The 23,633-nt window shown below is 36.8% G+C and overlaps 1 protein-coding gene across 1 annotated transcript in view; it reads right to left on the bottom strand.

The window, feature by feature from the left end:
* Positions 1 to 23,633, bottom strand: part of LOC150102377 (glycogen phosphorylase-like) — a 479,880-nt gene that overhangs the window by 338,547 nt on the left and 117,700 nt on the right. The window contains exon 6 of the mRNA XM_090399808.1: positions 1,787 to 1,869. Within this exon, the coding sequence (XP_090255934.1) occupies positions 1,787 to 1,869 (83 nt within the window). The remainder of the gene's footprint in view (positions 1 to 1,786; positions 1,870 to 23,633) is intronic.

The following is a 23,633-nucleotide window of genomic DNA, read 5'->3' as shown; positions in this document are numbered from 1 at the left end:
GTTGAATTAATGTGCAAATCATATATTTCCCCATATACAAGTAACAAAAAAGTGTATCACCTTATTGGAAATATATGGCGGATTGAAATACCAAGGCTGAATTAATGCAGAAGTCAATAATAAATTTAGTTTAATCCTTTATCCAAGTGTGTGCAAACAAATTAGGCCTGAAAGTATCTTTAGGACTGGGGTAAAGTGGTACAACACCGGGCAACTCCTTGCAAAGGTGGAGCAAGCTACCAACACTCCTATCTCAGTATCTCCCATAATGCAAAACACATCTCCTTGCGGATATGTATAATGTTATGCATTAAGGGAAGGGCCACTACCCAGACTAGTTTCGACCTTTATTGAGGTCTCTTCAGTGGGAGCCAGGCCCAAGTGGAGATACCAGGCAGAAGCATTAGCAAGGTCATCTCCTCCTATAGGAGCTGACATATGGTGTGCCCGGTGTTGTACCACTTTACCCCAGTCTTGAAGATACTTTCAGGTGCAAACTTTGTTTGCACACACTTGGATAAAGGATTAAACTAAATTTATTATAGTCTGACCAAGTGAAACATAAACTTTCAACATCTAATGCAGAAGTCATATATTTCCTACAAGGTGATACATATTTGGCTACTTGTATATGGAAAATATATGACTGCTACATTGATTCAACCTTGTGTCTCTTCTGGATCTGGCTCCCACTGATGAGACCTCAATAAAGGTCAGAATGAATCAGTCTTCATATCAAGATATCAGAGGCTGATATCTTGATATGATATATGTGCAAACTTTGTTTGCTTTCATTTGGACAGAGGAGAAAAAATTATATATATATCCCTGATTCACACTCACACGTAGACCTATACTTTTTACCGTGTAGACATTCAGAACTGAAATCCTATGGGATAGGTTGGTTACTCCTTATTCCTGGAGATATCCTATGTCTGTAAAAGAGTGTGTTCGCGGGGCCGGTTTGCTGCTTGAGAGAAGAAAAACCCTGCGGTCCACGCCCAAGACCGGCTAACTTGGCTATGTCTGAGAAAGATCCTTAAGCTCCTCATGTTGGCGACAGTAATTGAATTGAACACAGGACATTCCTTTCTGCATATGGTTGCAAGCATCGGCTAACTGCGTGGACTATATATATATATATATATATATATATATATATATTCAGTTCAATATATATATATATATATATATATATATATATATAGTCCACGCAGTTAGCCGATGCTTGCAACCATATGCATATATATATATATATATATTCAGTTCAATATATATATATATACAGTTCAATGTTGTGAAATACATTTTACACTTATATATGTATCAATGAAATGCAGAATGAAAAGCAAATAAATGCAATACAAGAAGTTCAAGAAAATAGCAACTTTTAAAAAAATATTTTTTAAGTTGTAAATGGAAGTTAGAACTCTACTTATGTTATGCTCTCTGAAACCATATACAGTCAACTCTTATTATAGCAAATTCATGTGACAACAGGAATAGTTTATAGTGGAGGGTTTGCTAGAATGAAAGTTCTTTAGAGCAGGCTTGCCTGATTATTCTTTTCAATAACATAAGGGAGGGAGCAGGGAGAAAGAACAGTAGGGAGGGAGGAAGGAGGAAGAGCAGAAATACATGCACACATACACAATATATAGTTAAGTTTTGTAAACATGAAAAAAATTTGTGTTTTGAAAATTTTGAAAACATGAAATTTTTTTTAATGTTAATATACAGTATTTTGCTTTCATGAAATCTCAAAAACAAGTAATCTTTTACTTACATTGTCATTGGGATACAAAACCCGAGAGATATTCTCTGCTACGTTTCGATCCAGCACAGCTTGAATGTATTCTCCATTGTTAACTGTAATTAAAATGACAATTGTATAAACTGCAATTTAAAGTGAAATAATAAATCAAAATAAATTTAAATTATTTAAATCTAAATTGTTTATCAGCAAGTAAATCTAATTTGTTTATCAGTTTCTTTTAAGCTGTATGCATACAACTGTGTACTCAGAGAGCCCTTTGCCTTTAAATAAGAATACAAACCTAAAACATTGAGAACTCTAAAAAAAAAAAAAAATCACAACTTTCCAAAAACTGCACTTGCCCCCGAACAACATTACTTACAATAGTCATATATTAATAATGTAGTAAAGTTGTATTTTGTGAAGATAGAAAGGGCAAAAAGGGAGGGGGAGTGCTATTGATGACAGAAAAAGAGTTATGTCCATAGAAGGTAGAGATGCAAGAGGTGAAATAGTACCAGTGGTTTTGAGGGAGTATGATGTGAGACAGAGCTGAATAGAATGAAATACTTAGTTGGATGTTTATAGACTTGGTAATGTGGATGGTATATAATCAAATTAGCCAAGCAAATAAGTAAAGGGTGATTATCATTATGGGTGATTTTAATTATGGCAATGCAGACTGGGATGATGAGATTAGCAACTGGAAATAAAGAAAATGCGATTCTTGAGTTTTTGAGGGACAACTACCTCAGGCAGTACGTAACAGAGGGCACACGAGGACTGAGGATCTTGGATTTGATCAGCTCATCAGAGAATGTTATTATAAATGAAGTGTCAAATCATCCTGCAGCTGATGAGAGTGGCCATGAAGTGATTACCTAGGTTGCCAGCAGTGTGAGGACTTGTGTGAAGAAAGGGTACATGTAGATCAAATTAATACTTGTTTTTTCTCTCTCTTTATCCAACAATAGATGGCACAAATTAAGACTTTAGTTTCTTGTGTTGCCCATTACAATTTTTTTAAACTAGACCCATTGTTATACCAAACTGTTGTTGTTTCATGTACTGTGACAAACTGATCTTGTGCTCTGAAAATGCTGGATATAATACCAGCGAAATATTAGCAAATAAGTTAAATAAATAATTTTCTTATATTCTGTGATGGCCAGCCTGGTTAGCATATCTGCTATCCAGTCAATAGGCTGCAGGTTCGAATCCCACCTAGGCATGGAGGTTTGTGATTGTCTTCCACCTTCATACATTCATTCCTACAAGTGAATAAACACTCTCCCAAGATGGAGTAGGTCACCATGGGAAAAGTAGACCCAACCCTCCAACAATGGAAGAGGCCATTACCCTAGCAAGGGAGAAAAGTTACAGGCTGAAAAAAAAAAAATTTTGTGATGTGAATTGATACCTTTAAATAAACTGTGATGTACTGCCTACACATAAGTATTTTTATGTTTAGAAATAATGTATTTAAATGACTGGTCCCTGTATTTAGGGGTCTCATATATATACTTTATTATTATTATTATTTGACACCTTCAGGAAGTCCAAGGACTCATCAAGGAAGGGCACCTGTTCTACAACTCCGTCTCTACCATTCAGTCACCAACTGACTGCAACTACACCAATGCCATCTACAGCCGACCACCACTGGTATTTCCACAGACAATCACAAACATCCATGCCCAAGGTGGGATTTGAACCCGCAGCCTTTTGGCAGCAGAGCAGATACATACGCTATCCACTCGGCTAACCAAGTCAGTTTTCAAAGAAGGAAAAAAAGTCCCCCCCAAACCACACACACACACACACACACACACACCAGTACTATATTTCTTTTCACAACAGTCAATGACTTTCCTTTCATTATATAATGACAACTGAATGGTAAAAATAGTCCCTTGAAAGTACTAAAAAATGGACTACCACAGGGCTCTGTGCTAGCTCCACTCCTTTTTAATTTATACATTAGCAACATGCCACAAACCTCTTCCTGAAAGTTTGCATATGTAGACAATCTGCTGTTGGCAACTCAGACTAAACACCTGAAAGAGGCCAAGACTGTGTTCAGCTCTGACCTTGAAGTTCTGTACAACTATTACACCAAAATGGTGTCTTTGCCCAAATCCCTCTAAGACTGAAGTTTGCACATTTCACTTGAACAATCATCAAGCTGATAAATGTCTGAAGGTCTCATTCAGAGGGTGGACTTTGAAGCACAACCCCAACCCAAAATATTCTGTAGTCACCTTAGATCACTCTTTAACCTTCTAGAAACACCTGGAAAATGTTTGCCAAAAGCTAAAATCTAGGAATAACATCATCAGGAAACGTGTGTTTGGGCTTGGGGGTGGGGGTGGGGGAGGACAGGAGCAAACACTAACACGTTGACTGCCACGGCAATTTTCAGAATTTGGGTCTCAGAAGCCAATTTTAATTATATCAAGTTATTCAAAACCCTAATTATAATGCATAGAAATCACCAAAAAACATACAGAATGTGTTTTTTTGGAAAAAACGGTCTCACGAGTTATTTCATAGTTGGCATATGTAACAGAAAGTTCTTCGCAGTAACCAACTATGAGTTAATTCATAATTAATTCATGCTTTGACTTGTCGTTGTTTCGCTAAAGCAGAGTTAGCGATATGCGTAAATTCGTCAGTAGTGAATCAAACTTAGTCGAGTACGTTACATTTACTTCTTTCTTCAATATTTTGTTTTATAATTATTATTATAATGTATATTTATAATCCCACAATATGGATAAGAAAAGATCACTGACTCAAGAAGAACCTGAGTACTGTTCTATTATTTTGTATTTGATTTTCACTGTATGAATAAATTTTTCATGTACGCCAGCCTTGATTTTTTGTTCTCTTCTTAACAGGATAGAAGCCAACTATCCTGTTAAGCTTATATATTACAAATATACTCGCAGCTGCATGAAAAAGGCAAGTCCAGCAACGACAAGATAACTCGTAGTCGGCCCTCTTGGCCAGATCGCCTACTACGAATTATCTCGTAGTTGGCAGTCAACATGCTAAAATCTGCTGCCCATGCCTTAGTGTACTATTGTGCAGAATATTGTGCTCCAGTGTATTTGAGTCATAATGTCAGCAAGGTCAACGTGCAACTTAATGATACCATGAGAATCATCACAGGTTGCATAAATTCTACACCTGTTGAGTAGTTACCAAAACTCTCTAACATCATACCACCAGACATAAGGGGGAAAACTGCTGCTAACAGAGAGTGGATAAAAAGTATCTGAAATAACAACTTATCCATCCATGAGGACTTCCAAAATGTATCATTTTATTTGTTTGAAGTCCCTCAAACATCTGGTTGCCAGATTAGCAACCAGATATTCATTCTCTTGAAACTGAATGGAAGAATCGCTGGCTACTTCAACAATAAAAAATGGACATCTCATTACAGACCAGCACAATAGAGGCCCCTGGCTTTGACCTGTCCAGAGACAGCAATGGAGCACACTCAACTGCCTGAGGACAGGCCATGCCAGATGTGCTACCATGATATACAAGTGGGGCCTGCGTCAATCCCCAACATGTGACTGTGGTGCTAATCAACAGATCGTCAATCATATTATTTAGGACCACCAACTAGGGAGTTTTCAAGGCACATTCATTGACCTATTCCAGGCTACCCTGGATGCAATCCAACGGATTGCAGATAATTTGAAATTAAATTTGTAATTTTTAGCATATAGTTTTAGTATATATATATATTCACTTTTTCTATTTTTATCTCTCTATTTGCAGAAACCCAATCCATCTAAAATGTATGTATGTGATAACATATTTTTATATTGTAACTTAATGCACTTTATCACACATTAACCTACATTATTTTCTGCAACAAAATTCAAAATTGGGAGAAAAACCATTTCTCTCAATTTTTAATTCTCTAAAGTCCAATACCTTAAAGCTGTCAGATAAGACAACAGTTACTGTATTTGCATATACTTATTTTATGCTATATTATTATTATTATTATTTTATATGGGATATCAATCTCAATGGAGTCAAATGACTTTATATGGGATATCAATCTCAATGGAGTCATTTGACTCACAATGATAGATATTGTGAGTCAAATGACTCACAATATCTATCATTGTTGGTTAAGATGAGGCAAGAGATGAAATGGATGAGGAATGAAATTAAGACAATTCAAGATATGTATAGAAGAAAGAAAATGATGAAAACAAATAATGTTGGTATAAAAGAGATAACGAAAGATCCACGAGTGACATTGTATGGAGATTCGATTATTAAAGGTGTGCTGGATGAAAGGATGCACAAAGTATGTTTTACTGGAGGTAGAATGAGTAGAGTTGGATATCAGGAGGTTGCTGAGAAGATAAAAGAGAATAGTGTGATAGGAATGGTACTAAGTGTGTTGCCCAGGTATGACAGTGGTGAGATGAGATGGAGAGCAAGGATTATTATTTTTTTCTTTTCTTTTATGCATTTTTGAAAATTATGGAGACAACTACCATGTTTGAATAAAAATTTTAGTTTAATTTAGATTATTATTATATAACACCTCCAGGGAGTCCAAAGACTCATTGGAGAAGAGCACCCACTCTACAACTCTCCGTCTGCACCACTCCACCAACCACAACTACCCTCATCATCTACACCAATGCCATCTACCACCGACCACCACCACCACTAGTGTTTTCAGATAATCACAAGCATCCATTCCCATGGCAGGATTCAAATCCACAGCCTTTTGACTGGAAAGCGGATAAGCTAACCACTTGGTCAACCAAGCCAGCAATTATGAGTGATATGTTAGTGGAAATTTGTGAGGAGAAAGGAGTGCAGTTTGTTAATGTATGGAATGAGTTCAAAAGACAAAGGAAACTGTACAGGAGAGATGGACTGTATTTGAGTGGTTTTGGTGTGAGGCTCTTGGAGGGATTGCTGCTGGAAGGTAGAGAAGTGAGTGCAGTGAATGAATCTGATCAAGTGGAAAGCAATGTGGAAGAATGGGAGAAAGGTAGAGGTGGGCAAGACAGGATGTTTAGTGGGGCATTGCTACAGAACCCAGGAGTACAGAGGGTAGTGACCAGGAAATGTTTAGACAGCTGAGTTTGGCAAGTGCAAGAAGAATGATTGTTATGGGAGATTTTAACTACAGTAGTATAAACTGGGGGGAGGAAGATGCATGTAGCAATAGGGAATGGAATTCTAGAATTCTTGAGGAACAAATGTCTTAGGCAACATGTAATAGAGGGAACAAGAGGTTCAAGAGTTTTGGATTTGGTTATAGTATCAGAGGAGTTGATAGTAACTGAGATGACATCTCTCCCACCAGTTGGAGAGAGTGACCATATGGTTTTGACTTGGAAAAGGAATAGACATGCAGGAGTATAAAAGAGACGGGAACGTATGTGGAATTATAAGGCAGGTGATTATAATAGTCTAAGACGTCAACTTGGGTAAGTTTCATAGAAGGAGGAACTGGAAGGCCTGGATATCATTAGTGCGTGGGAAATTATGAAAGAATATTTGTTAGCAGCAATGGTAAGTTGTATACCACGAGTGAAGAACAGGACACAATTTGGAGTAAAGTGGATGACAAACAATATTAAACAGGAATTGTATGCAAAAAAGAGGCTGTGGAAGAGATATAAGGAGACAGGTGAAGAGAAGATGCATGAAGAGTATAAGACACAGGCCAGAAGAGTGACTAGTATGGTAAGGAAGACGAAACTGGAATATGAGAGATTAGCCCTATGATCCAAAGAAAATCCTAGGGAATTTTTTAGATATGTGGCCAGTAGGAGGAGGAATGACTGTGGAAGAATGATATTGTGGGATAAAAATGGGAATAGAGTGACTGATACAGAGGACATAGTAGAATTGTTCAATGAACGATTGGAGTATTTCATCCTGGAGGAGTCAGTTTTAATGCCAGAGGGATAGAGCAGGTTCGAGGTTTAGAGATACAGCAGGAGAGTGTGTTTCAAATACTGAATACTCTGAATGGTATAATTTCACCACGAGTTTTGAGAGAATGTGCTAGGGAACTGACAGTGCCTTTGACCTGGCTTTTCAATGAAAGTCTGGCTGTGGGAAAGGTGCCCATGGAATGGAAGGAAGATAAGATAGTGCCATTGCATAAGGGTGGTAGCAGACCGGAAGTGTCTAATTATAGGCCAGTTTGTGTGTCATTAGCAGTTAGTAAGATCTTGGAGAAAGTAGTGAAGGACCGTATACAGCGCTGGACAGATGAGGGCAATGTTATCTGTGAGAGTCAACATGGATTTGTGAAGGGCGCTCTTGTTTTAGCAATATGTTAGCCTTTTATGATAAAGTTACAAGAGCATTAGATAAGGGAAAGGCATATACTGCCATTTTCTTAGACTTAGCCAAGGCATTTGACAGGGTACCACATGATAAGCTGATATTTAAGTTGCAGCACATGGGTCTGGATCTCAGATTGGTCAACTGGATTCAAGATTGGCTGTACAATAGGTATCAGAGAGTTGTGTATGGTGGGGGGTAGTTTCAAGGAAGCAGAGGGTTACAAATGGGGTCCCACAGGACTCAGCTGGGACTTATATTGTTTAACCTTTATATCAATGACATTGTCAGTGGATTGCAAGGGGATATTCAGTTGTTTGCAGATGATGCAAAGCTGGGAAGGATTATTAGTAATAGTGCAAATGCGGTAGCCCTGCAAGAGGATTTGAATAAGCTAGAGAGATGGGCTAATGAATTGCGGTGTCGGTTTAATGCAGCAAAAAGCAAGGTCTTGAGGTTTGGGAAACATCGATGGGATGCTGCATACTCTATGGGAGGAGTTATACTGGAGGAAGTAGGGGAGACAAGAGATCTAGGGTTGATGATTGATAGAAACCTGAAATTTAGGGGACATATTGCAAAGGTAGTGAAAGTAACACTATGCAATAATAAGAAGGACACTGACCTGCAGAGATAAAACAGTTATCATTCCATTGTGCAAGACTCTGACCAGACCACACTTAGACTATTGTTCTCAGATTTGGTCCCCAGGATTTGAAGGGGATAAATTAACTGTGGAAAGGATACAAAGGCAGATAACAAAGATGGTTTCAGGACTGTACAATGATAGTTATGAGGATCAGCTGAGGGAATGTGGACTGCAGAGTTTGGTGGATAGAAGGAGGAGAGCTGATACGATTGAGACTTAAACTGTTGAGAGGTGGTTACAGGGTTGACACTGGGGAGTTCTTTAGCTTGGTTGAACAGCAGGAAGGAGTGATGGCAAGAGGCCATCCCTGGAAGTTACGAAAGGAAACTGTGAGCAAGAGGGTGAGGAGTGGTTTCTTTGCTTGGAGGGTGGTTGAACCATGGAATGCATTGCCTGATGGAGTGGTGAGAGCGAGAATGGTCAATGAGTTCAAGGAGTGGTATGATAGACTGTGTTTCTTTGGAAGGACCTCCCACGATGAGTCTTTTGACTCAATAGAGGTCTGAATAATAATAATAATAATGACTTGAAGAGGTGGTTATGAATGAATAAGTGAGCGGCATGAGTATAGAGAAGGCGAGAACAGGTGTGCAAGAATGACAGGGAAATGTGGAGGCTCAGGTTGGACAGAGGAACACAGAATGAGAAAGGTAGATGCTCTAACAGGATAAGAATGGATGTGTAGACAAAAAGGAAAGGGGGGTGCATTAATTGAGTATGTTCACCCCAAAATTGTTGGAATAAGTGAGCCATCCTGACAGGAATAGAGATGGAAGGGTATGATGTGTTGATGAGAATAGAAAAGGTAAAAAGGGAGGGGGGGGTTCTATTGATGATAGAGAAAGAGTTATGTCCATACAAGATAGAGATGCAAGAGGGAAATAGTGCCAGTGGTTTTGAGGCAGTATGGTGTGAGATAGAGGTGAATAGAATGAAATACTTAGTCAGATGTTGTTATAACCTGGTAATGTGGATGATTAGTAACTAGGAAATGTATAATCAAATCAGCCAAGGAAATAAGAAAAGAGAAATAAGATTGTTATGGGTAATTTTAATTATGGCAAAATAGACTGATGAGATAACATCTTTACTTCCAGATGAGATAGCAACTGGAAGTAAAGAAAATGAGTTTCTTGAGTTTTTGAGGGACAACTACATCAGACAGTATGTAACAGAGGACACAAGAGGATTGAGGGTCTTGGATCTGATCATCTCATAAGAGGATGGAATTATAAATGAGGTGTCAAATCACTCTCCAGGTGAGAGTGATGAAGTGATTACCTGGGTGACTCACAGCAGTGTGAGGACCTCTGTGAGAAAAGGATATATGTGGAACTACAAGGCTGGTGACTATAATAAGTTCAGGACACAGATTGCAGGTGTAGCATGGAATGAGGAGTTAGCTGGAAAAGAGATCAAGGTAGCTTGGGAGATATTCAAGAACTATCTAGTAGAAGCGATGTCTAAAGGTATTCCAACGGCCAGATTAAATAAGCTATATGAAATAGATGAATGAATAATGAGATTAAGCATGCAATACAGAGAAAAAAAGGCATTATGGAGGCAGCATAACAGAAGTGATAATAACCAAGAGGATTACAAAGACCAGGCAAGCAGTTAGCTTGCTTGCCTAGTCAAAAAAAAAAAAAAAAAGAATGATTATGAAAGGATGACATTGATTGAAGAAATGGGTATAAGGACTGCTGCAGAAGATATAGTGTGGAGATACTTAATGAGCAGTCATAAAGGTCTTTCATTCTTCTGAATGTGAAATTATTGAGAGACAGAGCATTTGATGATGGAGAGGTGAGACTGACTATAAGTTAGCAACAGGTGTATGGGAAATCGAGCAAACTTGATGTTAATAAGGTTTTGGGACTTGATAATATATCACCACATATTCTAAAGAAATGTGCCAGGGAGTTGACATCTGCCTTGACATATTTTTTTAATGTGAGTCTTGCACTGGGTCGAGTTCCAAAGGAGTCAAAGTAGGACAAGATTGTGCCACAGAGTGGATGGGTTGGATATTAGATTAGTGCATTAGATCGAAGACTGGCTATCTGATAGGTATCAGCAAGTTGTGTATGGGGGAGCAACACGGAAGAGAAAAGTCACATCACTAGTGATGTGACTAGAGGCACATCACTAGTGATGTGCCTCAGAGGGTCTGTTTTAAACATTACTGTTTAACTTGTATATTAATGATATTAGTGAAGATTTGGATGGAGATATTCAGTTGTCTGCAGATACGCAAAGGTGGGATGAACTATGAAGAGTAGAGAAGATGTTGTGGTCTTACAAGACTTGAATAATTTGAGTGAATGGGCACCAGAATGGGGATGTGAGTTTCAATGTTGCAAAATGTAAGGTTTTAAAATTTGGTAAACAAAGATGGGATGTAGTATTTAGACATATTTGGACAGGGTCCAGAGTCAACTGACTAAGGTAGTTTCTGATCTCTGGAATGTCGAATATGAGGAAAAGTTGAGAAGATGCAATTTACAGTCTAGTGGATAGGAGGAAGAACGGTGATATGATAGACACCTACAAGTTAGTAAGGGATTGTTATAGGATCAATGTTGGAGAGGTTTTATAGAAAATGGTGAGAGATCAGGGAGACCAGAGGTCATCCCTGAAAGCTGTATAAGGAGGGTGTGAGCAGGGGAGGGTTTTTTTGCATGCAGAGTTGTGAATGATTGGAATGCTTTGCTTGAGAGTGTGGTGTCTGCAGAGAATTTGAGTGTGTTTAATGCACATTATGATGAGCTGTGTGTATGACAAAAGGACCCCCCCCCCCTAGATGAGTCTTTGACTCCATGGGGTCTTGGGATGATAATAATAATCTCTGCTTGAGTTCATTCATTCCATTCATTCACTACTTTCCAAGAAAAAAATCTAGTCTGCACACTATCACCAACCACACAACTTCCAGTGGTGACTCTTGTTCTCTCCTTACTGTTCACTACTTTCCAAGAAAAAAATCTAGTCTGCACACTATCACCAACCACACAACTTCCAGTGGTGACTCTTGTTCTCTCCTTACTGTTCATGTATTGATAAATTTCTTTTGTCAATCTTATAAAATCCAATTAGTAGTTAACTTATAAGTTTCTATCATGCCTTCCCTCTTCGCAGCATGTCAACTAAATTCCACAATGCACACTCACTTTCCATCTGCCCTCACAGGCAGCAGTCCACAGGCCTGTGAGTCGTCTCTGAATCTCTACACCACCTCCTGATTTCCAATAAATCTGTGCAGAGTAGTCAAGATGTAGCCAAATAATAAAGATAGAGGGATAATAAACTTCCTATCTTTACTTGTCATTGTACTTCAGGGTCTGAATGACCCTTTGAGCTCTTTTGCCAAATTTTGCAATATGCACTCTGTACTTCACATCTCTGTCAATCATCACCCTCATATCTCTATATTCATAAATTTCCTCTAATCCAGTATCATCAACATGATGCAAAGCACATACTCTTTTCAACCCAACCTTACAACATTAAATTGCTTATCATCATCCTTTTCCCACAATGCAATTTTTTTAAAATCATCCTGCAGAATATCTACATTGCCTTTGTCAACTATTTTACCTCACCAGATATGCAAACAACTGAATATTCCCTCTTAAATCTTTCCCTATATCATTAATATACAAATTAAAGAGTAGTGGCCCTAATACAGAATTCTGAAGCACTCCAACAGTTAGCCTCATTCTCCTAGATTACACTCCAGCATATACTGCTATCTTGTGTCTGTCTGTCAGCCATTCCCTCTTCCATCCATGAGCTTCACATCCATTCCCATTTGCACCATGTTTATAATAGTTTTCTACATGGTATTTTGTCAAATGCATTTGCAAGGTCTAACCATATCCTTTATCCAATCCCCCCCCCCTCATCACCTTATTATAAAATGTGAAAAAATTAATAAGTCAGGATCTACTTTTTACAAAACCATGCTTCCCACTGTCCCCCCACATGCACTGAGTATCATATTCCCATCTATCAGTTCTTGAATTTTTCCTTTAACCAACTTTTCAAACACCTGAACCACCCATTCCTGAGAAATTAATTTGCCTGTAATTTGCCATTTCTGTCTTGGAGCCACCATTATATAATGGAAATATCATGCCCTCTTTCCACTTCTTGGAACCTTGATTAGAGCTCATATTTAAACAACTTCATTCAGAAGCACTGCCAGTTCTCTTGCACATTCATGCAGTACATGTCAGCCCATATACTGCACATTCATGCAGTTGACATACCATTCAATCCCACTGATGTATTTACACTGATGTTTTTCAATATGCTGAGAATTCATCTATCTCAACTCTGATATCAGTCTCTGTCACATCAGCAACTGCAAAATCTCCACCTGGATGATACACCTTTGTAAAGTAATCAAGTAACCAACTATTTCTTTCACTTTTGTCACTTTCCTACCAGTCATCCTTCCATAGTCATTCTTCCTGTTAGTTCCTACGTAATGAAAAAAACTTTTTCTCTCATAATCCTATTTAGCCTTCCTTACTATACCTACTACCCATTCTTGCCTAGGTTTCGTATTGCTAATAAGCATACTGGTCATCTTTTTGTTTATATTCCTTCATAATGCTTTTTTTTTCTTTTTTTTGCATCTTTAGCTTATATCACCACTCATGTTTAATCCCTATTCAGTTTTCTCCTGACCTGGGGTATGCAGTGATATCTCTCAAACAATACCTGACTGTGTCCCATGCACTACTGACATTCTTTTCTTGTAGCTTCTTGTGCCACTGTATTATTTGAAGTTGCCATCTTAGTTTGCCATAATTGCCAGCTTTGCAATTCTACATAAATCATTTCTTGACTTAAAATTCCACATGATAAGTAACCTCCCATGATCACTTTCCCTAAACAGAGGTAGAGTTCTTACTACAGTTAGGGATAAATCTTCTGAAGTTAATACAAGATTCAACATTTTCAAATGCCTAGCTTCCTGTATCACATGTTATTTCAAGTAATTATCTGTTAGTAAATGTATAAATTCCATTTCCCTTTTGTCATGTACCTTCCTTCATCTAATTTATAATCCCATAGTTGAAGTATCCCACGATGCTTGGCCTGCACTTATTGCTCTAATCTGCACATACATGGCATTTATATCTTCATCTTCCTCTAGACCTCCAGATCAACAGAAACAACCAACAATATATTTTGTTCTATTTGCTTCGATCACACTAGATAGCCTGGAAAGAAGCACCTCTCTCAGATATAAAATTTTTCCTTAACTTCTATTCTTGTTGGTTGAGGTTCTTCAATAGTCAGTAGTAATATTTCCCCCCTCCTACTTATTCCTTCTGTCTTCTCTGAAAATACAATAACTTTTACATTCTATCTCCTATACATTCTCTATCAACTAGGTCTCACAGATGCTGAGAATTTTTGGAGTAGAGCTGACCAATATGAAAAACTCCAAAACTCCTCTCCTTGATTTCTGATACATCTGGCAATTGTGTACATTCATATCAGCATCCACTTGGACCACAGTTGCCCTTACATAAATGGCATTACCAATCCATTCAGATTAGAAATCTGAGACACTGTACCCATCCAGGGATGCTAGACACATGCTTGATTGTATGCTCACTAATATCTCTAGTTTCCCTGATTCTGCATTTCCAATCTCTAAATAAACAACATTCTCCAAACATCTCAAACTTTCAAATCATTCAAATGCAGTTTCATCAGGCACATACAAGTCCTTTTGTCTATCAAATTCATTCATGCATCTAAAAACTGCACATCATATCTCCTGCACTATCTTCTCATTACTTTATTAGCAATCATAGCCTTCTAAATTTTGTCCTATTATAGTGAGGAAGCAGACTCACAATTTTTGCCTTCTCACTCTTCAATTTTGCTCCCCCCCTACACACACACAACTCTTTGACATAAGGAGTAGAGTTTGTTGCCTTGGTCAATATGTTGGGACCTCAGAATGTAGGAAATAGTGAGACCTGGCTATAAGAATCAGACATGCTTACTGGTTGAGTGCAAAGAGTACAGTATTTTTAGGAAGGATAGACAGGATAGGAGAGGAGGGGGGTGTGCTGCTAATGATATCAGATGACTTCAATCCAGTTAATGTTGAGACCTATGATTGTAACAGTCAGAACCCAGCACTAGGGTCTTTGGCGCCTGCATGCAATTTCTATCTAAGCGCCCCTGTAACGTTCCGGGAATGTGTGGTTCTTTTACGATAATAAAAATTTAAATTATTTGAAATTTCTTAAATAAATTTTGACAGAATAGCCATACCAACACCGGGGGGTGTTGATTAGGCAGGATAATCATTAAAAACCCGAATATTCAAAAAATTCTTAAAAGTTAAAGCAAATTTTGACAAAACCACTTCACTTTAATCGTTGAATATAATGATACAGGGATTATAGCCTTCTCACCGACCCGAATCGCTAACAAAATTAAAATGAATTTTAATTAAAGTTAAAATTTATTTGAACTAAAGTTTAAAAAATTCTTTCATTTTACAAGTTAGTAAATTCTTAGTAACTTGTAAAAAATTTTTAATAATTTTTATAAGTAGAACTATCTTTTAGGAAAATAAAAGAAACTCAAGATATATGAGAAAATAAGAAAAGAATTCAGAAATAATAATTAGAACATTTTATTAATATTAATATAAGTATTCAAAAAATAAAATCTTTACAGAATAACAGAAAATAAATTAAATTACATAAATATACTTGAAATTTTTTTATTAAAATTTTAGACTTCTTGATTTCATATTCACCAAATTAGAAATAATGGTCTTAACGTCTAATTCCGCACATATATAATTTTCAATAGCTATTAACGCCAAACTAACAAGCCCTTTTTATGACATACTTGTTCTTAAGTAGATTTTAATCAATTTCAACTTGGAAAAGGAACGTTCACCGCTCGCTACACTAAGGTTAATAGTATTCTTAAAGCAATTGAAAAGTTAGGGAAAGATAAATTATTGGACACAATAAAATTAAGAATATCGAAAGGGTTTTGAATATTTAAATTAATTCATAACTCGTCATATAGTTCTATTGAATTTAAATCTTTATTGTTGCCGTCCTTCAAGAGAATCTCTAAATCGTCACAATTTTTTCGTAAATCTTCGTTATTAATTTGTAGTAATCTATACAAGAAATAAATTATCATATGTTTTTAGTTGTTCAAAACGTTCTATTAACGAACACATTGCAACGTCTAGAAGTATATAAAACACATTCACTCTAAATTTATCTTCTGGCGATTGCGACGTTTCGTCATGATGCTCATAGTCAAATTGTCATATCTTCTTTCATCGTTGAATTCCGTACCAGTTTTAAATTCTTGTTCTGCATCCACCTCTTCACTCAGTTCTTTTGCCGTTTTTAGAACTTCTTTAAAATTTGTATCTGATTGATACCCTTGTAAGAATATTTTTAAGTTTTCGATAGATTGTAAAGCAAGTGTAATATTCATATTTTTGTCTTGAAGCATTTTACTTATGTTTATTTTACATCAATGGGGATGTTCCATTTTTCAATCATGCCAAGTTATAAGAGAGTAAATAAATTTGTAGTCCTTTATTTTATTTATTTTAGCACATAATGTTTGTGCTCCATGCTGAGTTTCTTTATTAAAAATTTCATTACTTAAAATTTCAAAAAGTGCATCGTAAATTTCACCTAACGAGGGCGGATTGCATACTTTTCCATCGCATTTTTGATGGCTGTTTCAATGTTCATTTTTTTACGAACTTGAAAAGGATTGCCCAATGTTTGTAAGAGAATGAAAAGAAATTGTATATTTCTTGAATAATTGCAAAGAAACTAATTGTATCTGCATTCACTTTGGATGCATCATTAATGATTACATTTAGAGTATGAGCATCACATGGCACATAAAAAGCTTGAGGATTTTTGTTCAAAAGGAAATTTTGGAGCCCATATTTTTTTCCCTTTCATATTTGCTAGTCATACCCTTGACCTCACATGTCTTCAATGGGGATGCTCCATTTTTTCAGTTGTTCCATTATTGTTGCACATAAACCACGTCCTGTGGAATCTGATATATCTACAAAACATAAAAAGTTTTTCCTGATCTTGACAATTCCATTGTCAGGAAACAAAGCGAATAATAATGGTCATTTGTTCTGTTTTACTTGCATCAGGTGTGTAGTCTAAAATTATGGAATATTATTTATATTTTCGAATTGATATGTATCCCTGATTGCATTACTTAAAGTTTCCAAGATTTCATTTTGTCTGTCTTTACTCAAATAGTATACCCTGTTGTTTCGATGTAGGGCCCTTTCAACATGATTTTTCCATAACGGGATCAAACTTCGCAAATAATTCGACTAATTTTAAAAAATTGCCGTTATACCTTTCATATGATTTATCAGATGATCCGCGAAAAGCTAAATTTTGGCTACTAAGGAATTTTATAATTTCAATCAAGCATTCTAAAACACTCGTTCAATGTTTCTTTTCCATTTCATATATGCTTTGAGTCTGGCAATCAATAGTAGTTTTGATTATTAAATTTTTATCAAGTTCCTTTCATTTTAAGAAATTTTTCATGTGAGTTAAACTAGTTTGATGTCTATGCAAAGTTGTACTTACATTTCTCCAATCATTATAACCTTCTACAAGACTACTTGATTCAGTAGGTGCAAAAAGTTTGCAACAAAAGCAAAAAAAAAGAATTTAAAGTTTTGGAATAAATGAGCCATGTTCTTGGCACGAGCTCCCCATTTTCTATTTTTCTATTATAATACGTGTCACCAAATTTATGACCATATGTATCTCTGGGATATATTATATTTTTCTTTTGAACAGGCCCCATTTCAATTAAAACAACCCATATTTTTTCAGCAATATTTCCCCATTCACCTGGATCTTCTAAATTTACAGAGACTAACAATGTGTTAGTTTCGTGGTCAACTACAACTAAATCTTCTCCTAACTGTTTTTCACTTAAATCATGCGTCTTGTTATCTTGTTCAATAGTTGCAATAGTACTTTCATACAAACTGGATGATACATGGTTCTTCAACTCTGATTTCTGATGTATCGAGTCGGTTACAATCTGCAGCAGAATATTTTAATATTTTAACAAATTTATTAAGAGCCCCCAGTTTGTTTCTTAATAACTGCTTCTTTCGCAGCATGATGCTTACGATTTTGCGCACCGGATAACTTTTTTTTAATTTTTGATTCCATTTCTATTTTATACCCACAAAAAATTATTACACAACACGACACAGAGATGAAATAATAGTCCACACAGCGCTGCTGTCAGTAGCCTACTGAGATGTGAACCATATGACTGCCTAACTAGCAACAAATGTTTTGTACGAAAATTCGTTTCTGCACATAAAAACCGTTCACCGTTTTACTTTAAGACTGCAGCAGACAGAACATTCTGCAGGCAAGTTTAGCCTGTTCTCGCTTCAAAATTGTAAACAGCCGGCTGATCAAAGAGGCAGCCATATACAATTTTTTTAAAATTTTTATTCGGTGTATCCATCCTTATTTATTTTAATATTGATCATTCTAAGAATTTTTTGTTTTTATAATAACAATTTTGTTTCTTAAAAATGAACTTATGAACCATGCTGGCAGAAGCAGGCATGCGGGCACTGCATGCCTGCTTCTGCCAGCCCTCGTAATAGTAGTAAACAATTTTTCATGTGGCAGTGAATTTGAAGCCATATGATATGAGGTGGAATCTAACAAAATCAAATATATAGTGGGAGTGTTGTTACAGACATGGTGAATTGGTTTCTAGTAATGAAGAAATGCATCACCAAATAAAGATGATCGGTGCAAAAAGAGTAATCATAATGGGGAACTAATTATCCAAACATTGATTGGACAGCTGTGATATCTCATGAGAAGAATGAAACTGAATTTATTGAGCTGTTGCAAGACAACTGCCTCAAGCAGCATGTGACAGAAGAAACTTGAGGTCAGAGAGTGGTAGATTTGATTATAATGTCAGAAGGTGTTTCAGTTAAAGATGTAACTATTCTGCTTCCAGTTGGTGACAGTAATCATGCAGTACTCACTAGGAAAGTGGTTAAGTTTATGAATATTCCATTAAGAAAAGTTGCATGCTAAAATACAAAACAGGAAATTATGACCGACTGAAGAGTATACTGAGTTCAGCGCAATGGTATTGGTTGCTGAGTAGGAAGAATATTGAATGCTTACTGAATGGGAAGAAATTTTAAATGATGCCATATCAGAATGTGTCCCGAGAGTTCAAAAAATAAATAAGTAGGAGTCAAATGGATGTGTAATCTTATTAAGCAGGAGATTCGTAAGAAAAGGATGACGTGAAGGAATACCATGTGAATAAGGATGATGTCCGTTATGAATATTATAAGCAGCAGGCAAGAAGAGTCACAGTTGTTGTATGCAAAGCTAAGTCTGAGTATGAAAAGAATCTGTCTCTACAAGCTAAAGATAACCCCAATGAATTCTATTGATATGCAGCAATTAAAAGAAAGAATGAATATGAAAGAATAACTCTACTGATTGCAGGTGGTGTGAAGGTGACAGATGCAGAAGAGGTTGTTCAACTATTGAGTACCCATTTTGCCAAAAGCTATCAGTCTGGTATATGCAACATTGAGTTCAGTACTACCTCTTCACTGGATGAAGAAACTCAGATGCATGAGGAGGTATTAGGGCGGTTGCACAAACTGAATAAGAATGCAACAATAGGGATGGATGGGATACCAGCACTGGTTCTAAAAGAGTGTTCAGTTGAACTGGCTATTCCTTTAAACAGGCTATATAATTTGAATCTCAGAACAGGGAAGATTCTTTAGGAATGGAAAGAATGTAAGGTAAACCCATTGCATAAGTGTGGTGCAAAGACTGATGTATCCAACTATCGACCAATCAGCAATTCAGGAGTGGTGGTGAAAATTTTGGAAAAATTGGTCAAGGCTCACATTCAGAAATGGGTTGATAGTGAATCTCTGCTTTGCGATGAACAGCAAGGGTTTACTAAGGAAAGGTCATGTTTTTTCAACTTGCTCACATTCTATAATTATGTTACCAATGAAAGTTATGCCACGGTTACCTTAAAGACCAGATTGAGAATTTGTAGACTGTAGACACTAGCAAACACACAAAAAAAAGGAGGGGTGATATGATTGAGACTTACAATCTTCTAAAAGAGTCATGCAGGATTTCAGTTGATGGAATTTTTTATTTTACAGAGAATAGGGAAATGATGCAAGGGCACCTTAGAAGTTGAGAATGAATGCTGTAAAGAAGTGAGTGAGGGTTAAATTATTCTGTCATAAAGTAATGCATGATTGGAATGGATTTTCATTGGATTTGTGTGCACAAGCAGTTTGAATGAATTCAAGAACAAGTACAACAGCTGGTGTATGTGTAGTATGTGGCTTCCCTCAATGAGTCCCTGACTCTCTGCAGGTCTGTCTTAATATTAATAATAATATACTTTCTCACTGCATATTTCTCACTTTTCAAAATCATTTGCACCTGCCAAAACAATCACCTCTTTCACTTCACCCTTCTGTAAAAGAGCAGCTTCACTAATATCCTGGATCTTCACACCTGGAAAACATGCTTTCCTCACTTTCTAATTAAGTACACCTTTTTATCATTGAATCTACATACAGGGTGTTCGGGATAAATTTGACAGTTTCGTAAGGAAAAAGAAAATCTTCTTTGTATCTATTAAATTTAATGAATTGACAAAAAAACATTACAGGCAGAGTTAATTACAATACTATCAACAAGATTTACTCAAAATAACCACCATTAGCATCGATCACAGCTTCAATTCTGCTTCGGAACCTCGAACAAGCTGATGCTACAGTCTCCCTGGGAAGGGCCGCAAAAACTGTTTTAATTTTATCCATTAACTGGGCTTTTGTATTACTGGAAGTGCGATTGGTGTCTTTTTCAACTGCGCCCCATACAAAATAATCCATGGGGTTAAGGTCTGGGGAGTTTGGAGGCCAAACATTTGGACTGGTGAAGTCGTAGAAATTTTCAGACAACCATTTTTGACTTTTCCCAGAGGTGTGGCAAGGGGTCGAATCCTGCTGCCATACATACGGCCTACCATTGGCTACCTTTGTTATCCAGGGCTTGACTACAGTTAGCAACTCCACGAACAAAGCCCGAATTTTAATGCCAGGGTTCTTCAACACCTGTTCCTGCAGATTTGCGAGGAATTCTGCTGTACGAACGCAATCAGATTGTCTGCTAGGGATCTTTCTTCTTGCTACATCCTCGTAGTCACCATTGCAAGTCTCTAGTTCATGCCTGATTGTTTTTACTGTATTCAGGGAGCATTGGGCAGCAGTCGTAATATCCTTATTTTGATGGCTGGCACGAATCATCATGATACAAGTCATTCTCTTCCATGATTCAGGTGGGTTCCAGCTATCCATCCATTCTGACATCTTGTATATGAATGAAGAAGGGTCCAAACTTTTAAATGAAGAGAAGTGTGTGTTAATACATGTAACTTACGGAAAAATATAATTAATTATAAATATGTCAAATTTATCCCGAACACCCTGTATAATACTTTCTCCTTACTTAAAGTTTCCTGCACTTTATACTTTTCTCATTCACTTTTTCTTTCATTCTTTCTCTCTCTCTCTCTCTCTCTCTCTCCTGCTATAGCACTTGCCAAATGTTTCTCCAGTCACTTGAGCCAACATTTTGTGCTGTGAAGGACTGCATATAAACGTTCTATTTCTCTCCTCAGTGTAACCTCATTATCTACATTATTGTAGTTGCAGCTACTTTCATATTTTTATTCATATTGAAGAATACATGAGGGTATGGTGAAAAGTTGTGATAATCACCAAGAAGGAACTGAGGTAGAACCATGTAACTAATACACATTTCTCATGAGGTGTTATGCACTTGTTACAATGCTGCTGCATCATTTGCAATCCTCTGAGAAAAATGTCTTTCCCTTGCACAAATCAATCCTCAGCTGCAGATATGACTTCATCTGTGGTAAATTTTGTTCCTTTAAATTTGGGAACAAGAAATGGGCAGATCTAGTGAATAGGGTGGGTGAGGCAGAAATTGAAAGCCCAAGTTGTGTATTGTCTATTGGATTTCATGAGCAGTGTGAGCAGGTGTGTTGTCATACAAAAGCAACATGCCTCTGTTCAGTTTCCCATGGTGTTTTTCCTTCAGTACCTCCTTCAATTCCTTCAAGAGCTGTTGAATAAACTGCTGCTGTAAGTTTCATTTTTTTTTTGAGGTACTCGGTAGGATTACACCATCCATATCCCAAAAGACAATGATAAGAGCCTTCCCTGCTGACTTGGGTTTGGAACTTCTTTGACTGGAGAGGACTTTTGTGTCTCCACTCCAATGACTGTTGTTTGGTCTCTGAGTCATAGCAATGAAGCCATGTTTCATCAACAGTCACAATATGAGCCAAAATATTTTCACCTGATTTCTCAAAATGACTCAAAATCCCTTGAGATGATAGCACATGCTCTTTCTTTTGGTCAGCATTCAAACAATTGGGGACCCACTTCACTGAGAGCTTCTGCACGTTCAGATGTTGATAGATAATGACCCCCAACCTCATTCCCTGGATACTGCAGAGTCTTCAATGTTTATGGCTGTTTTAGTCATAAACATCAAGTTTTTCGTGCTATAAGAAAAGTCCACAACTGAGATTCACCAAACTTTGTGTAAGACTTTTAGAGGACTGTGTCCCAGTACCCAGTATCCAACAGTTGCCAGGTGGGTGGTCAAATTTAAAACTGGGTGTCCTGAGAACAGATGTGGACTTTTCTTATAGCACGAAAAACTTGATGTCTTCACTTCCGTGTCTTCAAATTTATTCAAAACCTCTGACATGTCTTCATATATCTCCTAAAAGAAAAAGAACAAATTATTACAATTTCATGAAACATGGGGATTGAAGGGTTTTACAATATGTTCTTTCTTGTGGTTATATCAGTTGTTTTAATCTTATTTCTAGGTGTTTATGAGAACTTTTCAACCCACACTTGTACAGTATCATTTACTATTTCCACTTCATTTCCTCAATACTTTAACTGTACTGACTTACATTATTAATATCAGTTACTGCATTTTCCTGCTTTCAATATCAATTGCATTTGACATGCCCTCTCTCTCGTCATTCTTGCTTTCATACTACAAATCATTCACTCTCAGCAATGAAAACATTGAATATGCAACATCACACTAAATGCCTAATATTGAAATCACTGAATATCAAAGTCTTGGTTCCCATTTTTCTCTTATGCATCAGTGCCATGTAGAATACTTTTTTAAACAATATTGCATAAGATTCCCAATTAACCAACACACTCAACTACAAATGATAAAATAAAGAAAATACACCAATAACAATTAGCAATATTGTGAATTATTATTATTAATACCCTAAGACCCCATGGAGTCAAGGACTCATCCAGAAGGTCCCTTTGTCATAGACACAGCTCATCATACCATGCCTTAAACACATTGAAATTCTCTGCAGACATCACATTCTCAGGAAACACATTCCAATTATTCACAACTCTGTATGCAAAAAACTTGCATCTCATTCCCTTGTTCACACCTTCCTTATACAGCTTCCAGGAATGTTCTCCAATGATCTCCCACCATTTTATGAAAAACCTCTTCAACATTAATCCTTACCAACATGAACACCTCTTTCATATCACCCCCACTTCCTCCTATCCATTACACTCTACAAATTGCAATGTCACAACATTTCTTCATATTCAACATTCCAAAAATCAGAAACTATTTTGGTCAATTGCCTCTGGTCACTCTCCAACATCTCTTC

Source organism: Typopeltis vanoorti, chromosome 10, assembly GCF_054136105.1.
Source record: "Typopeltis vanoorti isolate ZY-2024b chromosome 10, IOZ_Tvanoo_1.0, whole genome shotgun sequence".
In the NCBI taxonomy this organism is placed as follows: Eukaryota; Metazoa; Arthropoda; class Arachnida; order Uropygi; family Thelyphonidae; genus Typopeltis; species Typopeltis vanoorti.
This window is presented reverse-complemented; position numbering and strand designations above follow the sequence as displayed.